This window comes from Penicillium diatomitis (assembly GCF_028827545.1).
Source record: "Penicillium diatomitis strain IBT 30728 chromosome Unknown utg000001l_segment0_segment0, whole genome shotgun sequence".
NCBI classification, from domain to species: Eukaryota; Fungi; Ascomycota; class Eurotiomycetes; order Eurotiales; family Aspergillaceae; genus Penicillium; species Penicillium diatomitis.
Window position 1 is genome coordinate 860,844 of NW_026623173.1, and position 15,577 is coordinate 876,420.

The following is a 15,577-nucleotide window of genomic DNA, read 5'->3' on the forward strand; positions in this document are numbered from 1 at the left end:
AGCAGATCGATCCTAGTGGAATTGAGGACAACAACGAGCATCTCATCCGCTGATCCTGTCGCAAAAGCGAGATGACGATGCTGTCCAGCTTTTATGAGGGGTCGGAACTTACATGTGACTTGTAGAAAACAAGAAGAGAAGGGTCAGGGGGAAAGACCCCCCAAACACATGATTCAGACCAGCGGGCACGAACAAAAGGCGCCTTTTACATAGATTCGGTGTGCCCAACAGTGTGGACACTGGACACGATTCAATGCGCCCTGCGGAGACTGATGGTGCGCCATACAGCATCATATGCTATGCTATATAAGCAACATGGTGGATGATACTCAGGAGTCAATGGTCAGTAGACTCAGTACTACACACCTACACAGTACGCTAAGTAAAAACAGTGACACCGCCTATCCTATCACGGCAATTCATTATTATCAATCTCTGTTTTGCTGTGATCTTGTACATACATACTTTGCAATCCCTGCACATGGCTGCATAAATGGCGTCGTCCGTGCGCGACCAGAGTTTTGGCAAAAGACTGTAACCACCATGTCTGCCAGAAACATGAGTTATTTGATTTGATAAAGTGATCGTCAGTAGCAGGAACCTGGCAAGGTATACAATATACATAGCTTCATCTAAGGACAATCGTAGTAACCTTCCTCCTGCCCGAGAGCTAGCGCAAGTATGCTGAGCGTAAGACTTTCATGTTGTGTACTGTATAAGTGCATATAGTGCAATGGTGCACACCGTACTCACACCGTCAGCTCCAGTAGTAGTTATACTAGTTAGTAGTGGTCACCAACACTTCTGGGCGAACAGACCTTGATGCAGCGGCTACTCAGTACAAAATCTACTGTGTAACTTGCTTACGGTGGCACGGCCCGACTGATATCCGTACCTGCCGTGATCTGACCGTCGTAAGCGCTGGCATTGATCAATTGCAGTCTCCTTCTTACATGCATTCAAACCACATTGGTCTTATCTCCGTGCTCGAGACTCGTTGGCGGGGTGCCGGACATGCTGGGAGTGGATGACTGGATGATGGACACGGAAAAGGTAGCACAAGCGCGACAGGGTTATCTTCGGGATTCTAGAGTTTCGATTCAATGAAACCTTTTCCGGGTATTTCTCGATCATTGTTTGGGCAAGGACTGCGTCAAGTCTCACGATTCGTTGATGACCCGATCACGGACAACCAGTCCTGGCACTGGTAGGAGTGGCCACTGGCAGAATGTATTAAGCGAAACAACAAAGACGTTAACATTCAATAGGTGATCGCGAGTCGGCAAAGCTTGCTGGTAAAAGTTTATCTTCAATAAATGGTTCACCCTCTCAAGGATCCTGAACGTTGACATCCCCCAAGAGCGAATACTGAATTGAACAGTACTGTACTTACCTGTCCACCTGGCGAGAACTGACTCGACTGAATACAGTGAATAGTACTCCCGCGGGTCTCGAGGGACCATCACCCGAAAGTTCGAACGTTCCGGGGGACCAACACACTTTATCGGTCGATTCTGGAAATGGATGTACATCCGTGGGTTCTAGAAATGAACCGACCAGAGCCAAGCGTGTCAAAGAAACTCTATGTGTGGCTGGTGCCTGGTCTCTCTCTCTCTCTCTCTCTCTCTCTCCCCCTGACGGTGTCTCGCTCCATCAGAACTCGGGATTCTGAACTTTGTCAACACAGTTGCGTCAAATGCTCGCTTCCGAGGGACGTGCTTTAAATTGCACCCCCACCTTGAACGCTGGAAGCGGAAGCACAGGCACTAAAGACAGGGCGAACAGTGGCACCAGCATCAGAGGGGTTGTTTCGGACTTTGCGGTTCACGAACTATCAGAGTGTGTAGTTGGACACTACTGTACCCAACCTCTACAGTACTTAGTACTTACTACTGAACCACCTCGATCACATGAACGTGATCAATAGTTCAATACATACCCCCCTACAAGTGCATGGCGACCACCATTGATCTGCAGCGATACTGGATCGCCTGACCACAATAGGCTGCTTCCCAGCGAGAATGACTCTTCACGACAATTCCGTTCAATCAATTCTGACCGTTCAGGGGTCCCCGTTATGGATCACATTCACCCTATCAGGCCAGCCTCAAACTTGGCGTTAGAACTCCGATTCGCTGCTAGAATCTCCATGGCCTCACAGAACGATACCCTGACAGTGTAATCCGCAGTCGACGAGCGAGCGTCTAGAGCCCAACGGGGCTTTGCCCAGATGACCGGCACTGGAATCCATTGATCAATCCCGCTCGCATGCTCCACTGCCTGGAGGATGCCCTGAACGAATGAGACCATACAAGACCGCAGAAATCCTTCTACCGTGGAGATTATCCAGAGTCCGGCCACCGACCGCCCCGCCTGGACATCTCGGAGCTTGTCAGGAAGAGAAGAAAAGATGGAAGGGGGGGGGGGGGGGGAAATAAATGCCAGAAATACCGTACAAATGTAATTATTGAATTCCAAACCTAATTGACACCGGAAGGGAAAAAAAAGACTTGTTGCTGAAATTGACACTAATTAGGTAGATTGGGGTCTGGTCCTCCTCCCTTCGAATGATTACTTTGAAGAATTAATGATGACGGATGATCCCCGTAGATTGAATGCTCAGCTTTTCTTTCTTCTTGCTATGCTCATCCCCGTCAACGACTGTTGCTAAACGATCGGGGTATCCAGCTACTCGTGTTAAAGGCTCGCCAATTCTCCTTCTCTCTACACCTGGGAGATTGAAGTGCTACTGTGCTAATCACGCATTCGACTACCTTTCGCCTCCTCTGCCAAAGCTGTACTCAATTTCATGCGAACAAGTTCCCTGAAGGCGCAAAGAAAAGTCGCAAAACGAATCGAAACGACACAAACGAATTGTCCTCCCAAGACACGAGTCAGATATCAAAGAGCACCTTGAAGACCTCACGGATTACACGACTCGAGTGCCACTCTCCCCCCCCCCCCCCGCCCATCCATCTCAACTCCTCAAAAACACCGCACAGGTTCCGCCGACACCATGGGTCTTTTCAAACGCAATTCCAAAAATTCCGTGCAGAGTGACAAGGATGAAGATGACTCCTTTGTTTCGGTCAACAGCGCCCGTACATCCAACACATCGCTCCGATCGCCGGGGTACAAGGGCAGTGGTCTACCAGCATCCATCCCCGAAATTCCCGTTGCAAGACCGCCCGACCCTGCATTGGACCCGGCAGCCTATCTTCGCAGCATCCACTCCGTGCGCGAACGCGCCAAGATCGTCCTAGATGCCGCGAAACGCAATCAGTTGCACCACTTCGATGTGGACATGACCAAATTCAAGGCCACGGCGCAATATGTGGTCTCAATAATCAAGGTGAGCAAAATCAATGCACTGGTCCTGAGAAGGGAGAAATCAACCCCAATCTCATGACCGGATAAGATCGATAAGCTTTGACTTTCTGGCGCATGTGACTGAATCAATGACTCCGGCGGGTACCAGCGGGATTATGCGCCCGACTATCAAAATATTCCTCCCCACGGCCGTTGGCAACACTTTGACGTTGGTGGCCGGCCACGGATCAACCAACTTCTTCAATCATGGCCAAGCAGTGTCGACTCACAGGAACGGACTCGGCGTCTTATCGACCTCTTTGTGGTGTCGGTGTTGCTCGACGCGGGCGCGGGCACAAAATGGTCCTACAAATCCAAAGAATCCGGCAAAGTGTATTCTCGCAGTGAGGGTCTGGCGGTCGCCAGTCTGGAGATGTTCAAAGCCGGACTTTTCAGCAGTGATCCCTCAGAACCGTGCCAGGTGGACGCCGCCGGTCTCAGGAAAATTACGGTGGAGAAGCTGGCCAAAGGGATGCAGCATTCAGAGCAGAACTCGCTGGCCGGCATTGAAGGACGTGCGGGGCTGTTGGTGCGACTCGCAGAGGCGTTGAATCGCCAGGATTTCTTCGGCGTAGACGCAAGGCCAGGAAATATGCTTGGTAGGAGAAGGACTCCGGCCCCGAGACCCTAATTGATACGGAACTGACAAAGGCTTCGATCGAAACAGACTACTTGCTAGGCCATCCGTCAACATTGGCCTCCTCAGTACCTATCGTGCCGATCACGACTCTCTGGTCGGTTCTAATGGACGGATTTTCGTCAATCTGGCCGCCCTCCAGAACACAGATCGATGGCATCGCCATTGGCGATGCCTGGCAATGCTCGCTTCTACCACAGCCACCTGCAGTTCCCGCCTGGGAAGGAATTATCCCCTTCCACAAGCTGACGCAATGGCTGTGCTATTCGATCATGGTGCCCATGTCAAAACTGATGGCTATTCATTTTGCGGGTAGCGATCTGTTGACTGGTCTGCCAGAATACCGAAACGGAGGTCTGCTGATTGACATGGGTCTTCTCAGCCTCAAGAGAGCCGACATGGAGCGTGGTCTTCAGTCCTTCAAGGAGAATGCACAGATCAAGGGTCAGCCCAACATGGAAGTCGTACCCCTCTTCTCCACAGACGACAGTGTCATCGTCGAGTGGAGAGCTGCCACCGTGGGCTTCTTGGATGAGCTCTTAGTCGAGGTCAATCGACAGCTAGGCCTCACTAATACCGAAGACCAACTTACTCTGGCGCAGATGCTCGAGGCTGGTACATGGAAGGTGTGTTGTTGTCCCCGGGTAGTCCACTTACTTTTTCAGAAGACGTTCTTATCATTTCTTCCTCCACAGGGCGGGCGTGAGATTGCCGAGGTTTCAAGGCCTAACACCAAGGAGCCGCCTATCATGATCCGGTCGGACGGCACGGTATTTTAACACGCTATATACTTCCACGACTCCACACGTGATCGAATGTTCGATGGTGAAGCACCTCCTTGCCCTATTTCGATTCTTTTGAAGATGGGTGCTCAGTCTTGCATGATGATACGACGACATCGCCCTCCAATCCTCTTTTCCTAGACATCAATATTTCACCGACAAACCCTGTTGTTCCTTACTCTCAGTTGAAGCTAGGACACAGTTCCCGCCCCTTTTTTTTGATCTGGCTCTTCTACACATTTCCATTGCCTTATTTTCGTTCAAATATCTGTCCCCCACAATTGCCCAGATCTCTGACATGCGATCACCTGGACATGTTTACAGCATGCTGCTGCCTTCTCCTTCCATTGCTGGATACCAACCATTTTTTCTTTACTTCGATTATATTGAACCTGATGTCTTCTGGGTCTGCCTTTCATCTTGTTCTTCTTTCTATGCATATTATTCAATCCCAGGCGCTTTGATATATAGCCCCCTCTCCGGAAAAATCTACTTGCATCTCTACACATTCCCTGGACTCAAAAATAAAATACATTGACAATCATACTACACGCGCAATCTTCTCTGGCCCCGTCAATGATACTTGATCATCGTTGATCGATGTCGTCATTCCGTTCTTCCGGCATGCATTGTTCATCGCCACAGGCGCAAATTCCATCCATGTTGAGCTGATGCGGTGTTGATTGGATTCATCAAAGTTCAGTATCTCAACTATTCCACCTCGAGCTTTCCCTCGGCTTTTCAAGTCCATGACCTTGAGCGCCCTGATCATTTGATCATTCAACCATCAGCGGCTGTCCACGCCAGGGTACTTTCTTATCACGTCAGGTCATGTGATTGGTTTCCGGCGCGAGGTTGATCCGCTCACTCCGCATTTGGAGGTCGGAGCTGCACTATCTCCTCTTTCCCCCATTGCCTTCAACCTCTTGCAGTGAAATCACTGACAAGTCCCGAATGCTGCAAGACTGAGAAATAAAGCTCAACACACTTGCGTTGACTTGTTCGCCCCAATTTCCTGTCCCATTCGTTGTCGGACCCGCCCCCGCTCTTGCGGGGCTGCCAACCGCCTCGAGCGCCATCCTAGCCACCCGCTGCCAGCATGGATGCCCGCAAGAAGAAGAGAAAGGTGCTGCTGATGGGCAAGAGTGGATCGGGCAAGTCTTCTATGCGCTCGATCATCTTCAGCAATTACGTTGCCAAAGATGTTCGCCGGCTCGGAGCAACAATTGACGTGGAGCACAGCCATGTCAAGTTCATGGGCAACCTGACTCTGAACTTGTGGGATTGCGGAGGGTGAGATCAATTTCGAGTGCGGCCTGCGCAAGACTTCTGGCTGACATTACAATCGGCTTTACCCAACAGGCAAGATGCGTTTATGGAGACCTACCTCGCCTCTCAACGCGGCAACATTTTCTCCGACGTCGCTGTGCTGATCTACGTTTTTGACATTGAATCACGAGAGGTCGACCGTGACCTTGACACGTACAATGCTGTTATCGAAGCTTTGCGTGAATTCAGTCCCAATGCTTATGTCTTCTGTCTGGTTCATAAGATGGATCTGATACAGGCTGAACACCGTCAGCGCATTTACGATGAGCGCTCATCTCTGATCCGCTCGCGCTCAGAACATTTTCGCGTGGATACATTCGGCAGTAGTATCTGGGATCAGTCATTGTACAAGGCCTGGGCCGGTATCGTCCACAAGCTTATTCCAAATTTGACGGTCATAGAGCGATTCCTGAGCGCATTCGCGAAGAAGATTGATGCGGAGGAGGTCATTCTCTTTGAACGTTCAACATTCCTTACCGTCACCTCGGTCTCATCCGAAATCGGAGACCTCAATCCCATCTACGATCGACATGAGCGTCTATCAAATATCATGAAAGCATTCAAACATTGCGCCGCCCGCAACACACTTACCACCCCCGCCTCCGCCGGCTTCGTCGTGATGCACACGAAAACGCCGCAGTTCAACATCTTCCTCGGCCGCTTCACAGATAACACATACATTTTCCTTGTTGTTCCGCCTGGAGAGGCGGCATACAACTGTGCTGTCCTGAATACCATGCTCGCTCGCGAGGGATTTTCAAAAGCAGCGGCCTCGGGTCGCTCGGATGGCTTCCCACTACCACCACCAGAGACGCCTGATGACGGCGCATCTAATGGAGTGAATCTGGGGTTCTGACATGATTCCCTCTCCTTTCGTGAAAGTTTGTTAGCGTGTTTCTGTATCGTGTATCGTGTACAGCCAGCATTCTAGTTGGGATTATGCTTGTGATACTTCTTTGTTACCTCTTTCTTCATTGGCAGAAAAGTCGGGAGATACCTTTCCACGGGCGCTGATATCTATTATATGGCGTTGCGGTACGATCAATCTATGAATCATTTTACAAGTGTATGAATCATTCTACAAGTGAAATTCTAGTCACACTCTTCTTGACCATTCAGTCGGTTCGAATGGCCAGGCTTGATTTCGACTTGTATTCTATCAGTCAGAAAATAGACCCCGAGACCACTTGCCAGACTCGAACCAGAGATCGGGAATCCGCGGGCAGTGCAGGGGTTCTAAGCATGGTGGCATCAAGTCTTTGTCTCCAAACAGCATGTTCACGTTGGACATCTGATCTAATTCATCGAGTAACGACCAGGTGAACCCAAAGGCTCAAGTTTTCTTTCCAAGGCGCGAAATTCACATTGCGGGTGTTCTCCAAAAAAAAACTGTAAAAACCGAGCAGATCTGAAAGTGCATCACGATTGACAGTAAGGGAAAACAGAATGAAAAGAAAAAGGAAAAAACCAGAGAAAAACGAACAGGACCAAAATCATCAGCAGACAGAGCCAAAATAAAAGCATGATAAAATGGAATCTATGTAGGAGGGTTGCAGCATTTCGAGCTCCCACAGAAGCAATGTGTTGATTTCCAGTATTGCTCTCCATAATGCAGCGTGATCTCCTCAAAGATAGCGATATCTCGAACAGCTTGGACAACGGTCGTTATTCGGTTACCGACGAGAACCGAGACGAATGTGCAATTTGGCTCGCAATGATGATTGATGTATCGAGTCCAATTGCCAACATGCGCCGATGAAGTTATTCCGTTGTGCTTCATGTCAACTTGGTCCATTTGCTCCATCCCGTAAACGCCGGTCTGACAGAGAGCGTAGATGTTATCATTGCATTTGCGACTGAGAGGTATCACTTCACCAACGTACTCACCCATAATAGTTCCCGCCAGAAAGTTAGCCAGAGCACGAACACCGGTTCCCTTGATGGGATATTCAACGAGCTCTATCAGATCTCCTGCCATTGAGCCAGCTCTGCATGTACAAGAGTCGGTGGATCCACACCTATAACACATCAGCCACTTGGGCGTTTTGCATCTGCAAGTCTGTGGACACTGGCATTTGAGACAGTCAGGGAGCCCGCCCACATTATGGCATGGACAGTTCCTCTTGCACAGACACTTCATGCAGGGACCCCACTTCGGAAGATATGTATACGGATGCCGTTGAGGATCTCGGGCCTTCTGAGCCATAGCCATCTGAGCAATCTGAGTCTTCCGAGTCTCCTGAGTCGTCTGAGGAGTCAGAGTCGTCTGAATCTTCTGAGAAGTCCGAGTCATCCGGGTCGTCCGAGTCTTCTGCGCAGATTGAGCAGGCTTGAAAATTGTGATGTTAATGTTAGTCTGTGCTTTCCCCATATGAACCGGACGTTTCAGATGTCCATCTGACGTCTGAACCAAGTGATGAACGTGTTCCTTACCTAGATCCATCTCGGGCTGAATGGGGGACGTGAGACCCGGCAATCCCAAGTGACCGTAATTCAATAGAGGCGATTGCCAGTCAAGATTGCGAGACCGCACATAGACCTCGATACTGCGCTTGTTAGTCGATATCAATTTTCTCACCTCGTCCCAGACCATGATCTCCGAAATTAAACATGCCGTGCGGAACGCCTCTGACAGCGCACACATCGCAAAAAGAGGCCACCCATGCTCGAAGAGGAAGAACCTGACGCGATCGAAAAGTGGATAGTGTCCGTCTGTCTGGAAGATTTCAGGGTACTTGTGGTACATCGATTGATCAAGGAATTCCTCTATCGCTCGACGTTCGGCTATGTATTTCGCTCGTTCTTCATCCAGAGACTGCGGGTCGCGCGATATTTTCTGGAGCTGCCACATGGCGTTCAGGTCCCAGTAGATGGCTGCGATGATGTGGCGGCTTCGACTTTGTGCATTCTGGGCGAAATAGTACTCCGAACCCAAGTCCGGCCGATTGAAGCCTTCATCCAGCATTGCTGCTAGAAGCTCATCGGCATCCATGGTTTCACTTGGCTCCTTGCCAGTTGACATGTTGGGCATAGTCTAGGAAAACTGATGTGAAGTAATGCGTTTTATGGTAAGAAAGAGTGAATTGACGGTCAAATGGTCATTCCTTTCTTTGGCTGTGATGGAAAGAGTAGGTAGACTGTTCTGGTGAGAAAGCTGTCGGCTCGAAGTCGGCTGGACAGCAGTTTATAGACGCTTGGGGACGAGTGGGAGACCTTGCATTTCTCAAAGCAAGACATTGTGTTTTGGCCATCCATAAAGAAGATTGTCTGCAACCATATGCCGCTTTGTATGTCCCATGTCTGGAGGTGTGGTCCTTTGGGTATGTCTGCAAGACTCGGGTTTTATGGAAGGACCTTTGATAAACTACCTACTCCTAGTATCGAGTGCGGTGACTTAACATAAAGAACAAAGAAACAAAGATTGAATGCAGCTCAGACAAGGTTTGTGCAACAATGTAATGGAAATTCCGCGTGATGAGAACTCAGTATCCTGGTATTGTCGTTTCGAAGTCGCCTGTCACCGACATCCAGGTCCTCTCTTTGCAGAGTTGTTTCTGAACCCCGGCTGTCGAGGCGAACGTGTGTTTGAAACGAGGGGAGGCATTGTATCTTTCAGGATATTCTATTTCCTCCAGTCGACTCTTTTTCCTCCTTTCACTCTGCGACTTGATCAAACGTCAGATGATGATTGTCAACAACAAGGCTTCTAGTCCTACGAAACTGACCAAGTGGTGAGCCGGACTGAGTCCGTGAGTCACTGTCTATTTGCGATTTATTGCTTTGAGAGAAGGCGGATTTCGAGTTTTCGATCTCTGAATAAGTCGGAAGTACCTAAATTCATGTACACGCCTACTACCCTTACTCCGAACATCCTTTTTCTCTTCACTTCCATCATGTGTTCGGCTTAAGTACATCTTAGCACAAGCGTGGAAATCGGAAGAACCACGTCTCGCTACAATATGATCCGACGTAAATGACTCGAAACGTTGTCGTCTTTTATGGACATGATTTAGTGAGAAAGATTAAAAGACGAGAGCGGTTAAGGTACCAAAGTAGTGGAGGTACTGTCGCGCTTCACTACAGGAGAGTTTCGCTGCGCTCCGCATGGATCATAACCGCGGACCAGACGTCGAGATGAGCAGGGTGTGGTGGTTTCTGCTCTGGCAAAGTCATGCAGTATGTTGGATCCGGATAACTCAGGCCTTGTAGATCAGAGTTATGTTAAGAACGTTGACAAGTCTCGGTGGTGGAATGATACCAGAGACTTATTCCATTATCTCCGTACTGTAGTCAAGGACTCCAGAGTCAAGCGTCCGTCAGGCATACCAGTTGGCACGGGGACTGCGGAGAACAAGGTACCGCCGCCAGGAAAAAGCGGAACTGAACTGCTTGGCGTCATGTGGTGGGGAAACTATCCTCTGATGCGATGGCCTTTGTCACCACGAACTGCGCGTTTGGCTCCTCACATCATGCTTGTCTAGTGAGACTCGAACTTTCCTAATACGCATTTGAGTTTTGGATACGCGCAAAGATGGCCGCCGAACCGCCCGAAGATGCGATCGCGAACTTCGTGAGCTTCACCAGCACCACGCGAGAGCAAGCGATCATCTTTCTGAAGGTTTGAGCACCGCGCACTTTCTGCTTCACAGGACCGAGGCTCAGGTCAAATCTCGACAGGCAAACAACTTGGATTCTCAGAAAGCTATAAACGCCTATTTCGAAGATCCGACAGGGTCCCAACTAAAGGTCCGTCACTGAAAACCCGATGGTGTCTGATACTCAGAACTGACCTTGGACCTGCTGCACAAGACGACCAGCTCCATGAATGAGAATCTTACTCGTAAGGTCGCTCTTCTCACTGCCAGATCTCTCACCTCGACTCACTTCTCTCATCTTCAGCTCAAGGATACGGCCATCAAGAATACGCATCCCGAATCCCTGCCACCGCTCCTCCCTCTCGTCCACCGTCTCGAGTAAACACACCCGGAATCACCGAGGCCACGAGGATCGAAAATAGCCCAGTGACAGCTGCCCAGGGCAGTGATACTGGTGAGCATCCAACCCTCTCACTGAGCTTCATTGCAGCAACTAAACGCTGACACCGTTCCATCACCAAGGCGCTGCTGCACCTCCTGCAACAGGACTTACTCTCGCTGAGCGTGAAGAGCAACAACTTCAACAGGCTGTCGCAATGTCTTTGGGGCAGGGTATTGGACAGCAGGAAATGGGAATCGCAAATACAGCCGAAAACCAACCTGAACCTCACTTTGGAAAAGCCACCCGTGCCCACTACGATGAGGCAGACTGGGGGATGACCCTCTTCAATGAGACCGCCCAAGAAGTCGTCCTTGACCCGGAACCAGAGGACCGCGCTAGGGTGGAGGGTGAGCCTGCATTTCTCCGACCTACCAACGACAACCTCTACCTGGGGGGTTATCTTACAATTCTGCATGAAATTCCCCTGGCTCGCGAGGCCTTACTGCTCCGGAACAAAGTGCTATTCGATTATGGACAGGAGTCTCAGTGGTGGAATGGGCAATCTATCAACCTCCCTAAAATCGTGACGATCCACGACCAGGCGAGTGAGAACAACGATTGGGACGATATTCTCTATGAGACGCAACGCCTGATGGCATTCTTGGATTCGACTAAACGATCATATGGAAGCGCCGATGCTCTCGCGAGCCTGAATGATATTCGCTCGCTCTCGTCTGACTCGGAAGAAATTGTTGCGAGATTTCTGGAGACCTGGCACGCGGCGGCGATCAAGGCCGCTCCTGACAGCCCCCTCGCTACAGCGTTCATGTCGCACGCATACAAACGAACACCATTTGACGATGGGGATGACGAGACTGTCTCAAAAGAGCTTTTTGTCTTCGAGCCCATCATTGAGCAGGAAATCGATCAGACCCTCTATGACGTCTTGGATACTGCTATCTGGAGTGATCAGCCCGGCGAACCACTTGACGACGTCTGGCTCGAGCACGTGGGCGACATCGTCACCATGAAACTGGACTCATTCAACAACGCCAAGTCGGTGAACATCCAAATTCCAGCCACTTTCTATCCGGATCGCTATTTGAGCAGCTGCAGAGAACTTGCACATGAGCTTCGGTCTAGGAGACTGGTAGTCCAGGACGAAATTCGAGGGCTTGAGAAACTCATGGCGCATTACACTGCTCCACAGAGCTTCATTGGTGGTATGGGCCTCCCGGAGCTTCTCAAAAACGCGGCGGCTTCTATTCCTGTCGCTCTCACGGGAGGTTCGATGGAATACATTGAGGGCGACGATTTAATCGAGCTAGAGTCTGCGGCAGAAAAGTCGGATAGGATCTCGCAAGAGCTTTTACGTATCTCTCAACGCATTGATTTGAAACTCCGAGGTATGTGACTCTACTTCGGCTCGGAATGATGCTGTGACCTTTGATTCCCTTGCTGATGTGTTGGACAGATCTGCAAGCCCAAAAGGAAAAAGCTATGGAAATGTTGCGCAACCACTCAAAGATACTGACTGAAGCACCGGAAGCCCCTGGCGAGCCGCCCGTCTGCCGTTATAGTTTGCGTGGCGTATGCACCGAGCCCCATGTCACATATGTTCTCAAACGCGCCGAGACTGGACATCCCGCGGGTGGTCAGCAGCAGACTACGGGTGATCAGTGGTGGAGGATCAGCTACTCTATTAAAGATGGAAAGACCCGCCAAGATGCGAAGCAGAGGACTCAAGAACATGCCACGGCGACCCAGCCTGGAGATACCTTTGGTTACACCGCTACCAAAGTTTGCGAGATTGAGGTGCTACGAGCTGCTCGCGAGGAGTGGAGATCCGTTCTTTTGGTGTATGCGAGTGATGCCGCCATCAATGCCCCGATCGATCCTGCGCCTACTCAACTCCGTGTAAGACACTAGTCATCACATCTGTTGGGGGCAAAGAATGCGTGGGCTTCTTGGCTAACTTTCGACAGAGCTTCGTGGACAAGGACAACGAAGTTTTCGCCCATGAATGCGAACAAAGCATCACAAATTGTTCCACTGCAACCGATCAGCACTCGATCCAACCGAGTAATCTGGAGAAGCAGCAGCAGCAGCAGATGAAGCCACCGCCACCGCCGCCCCGGCCCGCGCAGCAGGTAAACGTCTTTGATTATCAAGTCTCGAATTTCGGTAATGACAGTGATTATGAACAGGAAATGCAAGAGAAGGGAGGCTCCAAGTTGCTAGGTTCTATGGCTGAAAGCAAGGCGGGAGATTTCTCTCGCGCTCTTGACGATGACACTGAATGGCACGTCGAGGGAGAACCAGAGATGGGTGAGCACATCGAGCATGCTGCGGACAGGCCTGATCCGGCGTGAGTAGATTCCACGGATAAATAAGCGATCTATGAGTGATGATTCAACGAAGGGCATTTTTTGCGTTTTACTTTCAATGTATGGAGCGTTCGATGTCTTTGGCTTCGACTTCAATCCTTTTGCATTTGCATGCTCCCCCCCCCCCCCGTCTGGCTCGACCATGTCAAATGCGACGTGAGTCGGAGAGAGCTAGGACAAGGTTGCCTGTTCTTCAGATGATAACAAGAGGCTCAAGGACGCTGATTAGTTCCACAGTAAGTGTCTGCTACAGTTGAAGGTAGTATTGCACATAGCACGAGTATTTTCAAAACAATCTCGGAGCAGCACGAAGTACCTGCTGAGGTACCGCAGGATCATGCGTGGGGACGGAAGCTCCTCAGATTTGCTCTGTTTGCACCTGAAGATGATAGTCCATGTCGATAAGGCCTTGGATCATCAGAGTAGAACAACAACAGTTGACCACAATAGCTGCCTGGCCTCACAGACGATTTCCCTAGCCACTCTCAGCCCCTCGAATATGTCCCATGGCAGCGAAGAGGTCGCCAGCGCGACAATCGAGCTCCTAGAAGCTCGTCTAGCCCGCCTCTCCTATCTTCTTACGGGGAACACCGACTGGACCGGCACACCGTCCGGGCCTCAGAAGCCCGCCTCGCTCGACGATACAGTCTCGCGCCGACTCATTCGTCTCGAGCGCGAACTGGAGAAATTGAGCCGCGCTGTCCCCGCCGTGCGCGATCTCATTCAACTACGTACGTACTTTCTAGAATCACCGCGCTTTCCTTTTCCAATGGACAGCCCTTTCTCTGCCATTCCCACCTCCGTTGCCTCGGCGCATGCACCTCGTTCTTTCACCCCCTTCCCCCCCTTTTTCTGCGCCCTCGAAACCCAGCGGCTAAGATGCATGCTCACGCGCGTTCTCAGACGACCGATTCCCAGATCTCTTCAATCCCACCCCTCCACGCGACATCCCGGAACATCTCAGCCCACGCACGCTAGCTTCGATTGTACTCTCCTATGCGACCGCTTTTCCCGAAACCGCCTCGCGGCTCACGTCCCTGAATGACCTGCCCATCCCCGATGCAACCACCTCTGCTTCTCTGATTGCGATGCAGCCACGGCTGGACCGAATGGCACAGACACAAGAAGAGCAGGCGGCGACCTTGTCGGAGCTTCGTGTACGGACCGCCCGTGTGTTGCAACGATGGTACGAGGTTGGGGTCATGGGGAGCGGGGAATGTTGGGCTGAGTGGGAGGGTAGACTGGAGGGCTTGGAGAGGGAGGTACGGCGCAGAGAGGTGATTCGTGAGAAAAGGGAGAATGAAATCTAGAGAGGAAACAGGGCGTTGTGTCATGTGGTGTACGGTGTACATTGGACACTCATCCACTGCCTTATTGGTGTTTGACGGACGGTGTTCATGGCGACTTGAGAAGCAGCAGTCGCAGTCTTGTAGGATGATTGCATATGTTGGTCGAGATTGTCATTGCTTTTTGACTTGAGATTTGTGTTCTTGGCGTTACGATATCCACTGGTGTTGGGAGGAGCCTATTGTTGTTGAATCATTGCATACGATCTTCTTGTCACGGGGCTGGATGATTTTGATAAGGATGTCTGTTCTTTTGTAGCATGTACTCGGGAGATATCTTCCACCCAAGTTCGATACTTTCGATGGGTTCTGGTAGGTTCATGATCAAGGGCGAGGCACTTCGTGTCTACGTTGCTCATGCCCTGACTAGAAGTTGCCAGTTTTGGAGTGAGGAAATCGTCCCGTTGGAATTTCTGAAGAGTTTGGTCAAACCAAGACTTGAATGCGACACTTCAGCCTTGGTTATCGGGAACAGCCTTTTCGAGGGTTGATCCTTTCCCGGGTGAGCCACAGTTGGTAACCCTATGAGCTTTAAATTTATAGCCATGTCAGTTGAGCTCATGTGGAATGTGTCACCAGCCCTGAAGCACGGTCTTGAAGCATCGGCAATGGAGGTATACTTGGCCGAAGTATGGAAAGCACCAAACCATGTCCGGTTTACCTTGGATGTTGATTGGCACAATTAGCACAGCCTGAATGATTGAATTTCCAAAGTCTACTACAGTGGCTAAGAAATGCACGGTTCATCAA

At 50.5% G+C, this 15,577-nt stretch overlaps 5 protein-coding genes across 5 annotated transcripts; 4 read left to right on the forward strand and 1 right to left on the reverse strand.

Moving 5' to 3' along the window:
- Positions 1–3,016: 3,016 nt before the first annotated feature.
- On the forward strand, positions 3,017–4,785 carry N7539_000250 (URC4/urg3 family protein; the record flags this gene model as incomplete). Its single annotated transcript, XM_056929854.1, has 4 exons — positions 3,017–3,352; positions 3,479–3,968; positions 4,037–4,632; positions 4,702–4,785. The coding sequence occupies 4 exons, from the start codon at positions 3,017–3,019 to the stop codon at positions 4,783–4,785; spliced, it is 1,506 nt and encodes a 501-aa protein (XP_056794147.1).
- Positions 4,786–5,887: 1,102 nt separating this feature from the next.
- Positions 5,888–6,973, forward strand: N7539_000251 (Rag GTPase GTR1; the record flags this gene model as incomplete). The annotated part of the gene is made up of 2 exons (XM_056929855.1): positions 5,888–6,081; positions 6,151–6,973. The coding sequence occupies 2 exons, from the start codon at positions 5,888–5,890 to the stop codon at positions 6,971–6,973; spliced, it is 1,017 nt and encodes a 338-aa protein (XP_056794148.1).
- A 681-nt stretch (positions 6,974–7,654) lies between these two features.
- Positions 7,655–9,139, reverse strand: N7539_000252 (SET domain protein; the record flags this gene model as incomplete). The annotated part of the gene is made up of 1 exon (XM_056929856.1): positions 7,655–9,139. One exon carries the CDS (start codon positions 9,137–9,139, stop codon positions 7,655–7,657), a length of 1,485 nt encoding a protein of 494 aa, XP_056794149.1.
- Positions 9,140–10,648: 1,509 nt separating this feature from the next.
- Positions 10,649–13,466, forward strand: N7539_000253 (ubiquitin-associated-like domain-containing protein; the record flags this gene model as incomplete). Its single annotated transcript, XM_056929857.1, has 6 exons — positions 10,649–10,735; positions 10,795–10,863; positions 10,983–11,166; positions 11,235–12,500; positions 12,569–13,011; positions 13,080–13,466. 6 exons carry the CDS (start codon positions 10,649–10,651, stop codon positions 13,464–13,466), a joined length of 2,436 nt encoding a protein of 811 aa, XP_056794150.1.
- A 514-nt stretch (positions 13,467–13,980) lies between these two features.
- On the forward strand, positions 13,981–14,791 carry N7539_000254 (putative nuclear distribution protein RO10; the record flags this gene model as incomplete). The annotated part of the gene is made up of 2 exons (XM_056929858.1): positions 13,981–14,212; positions 14,385–14,791. 2 exons carry the CDS (start codon positions 13,981–13,983, stop codon positions 14,789–14,791), a joined length of 639 nt encoding a protein of 212 aa, XP_056794151.1.
- Positions 14,792–15,577: the final 786 nt, after the last annotated feature.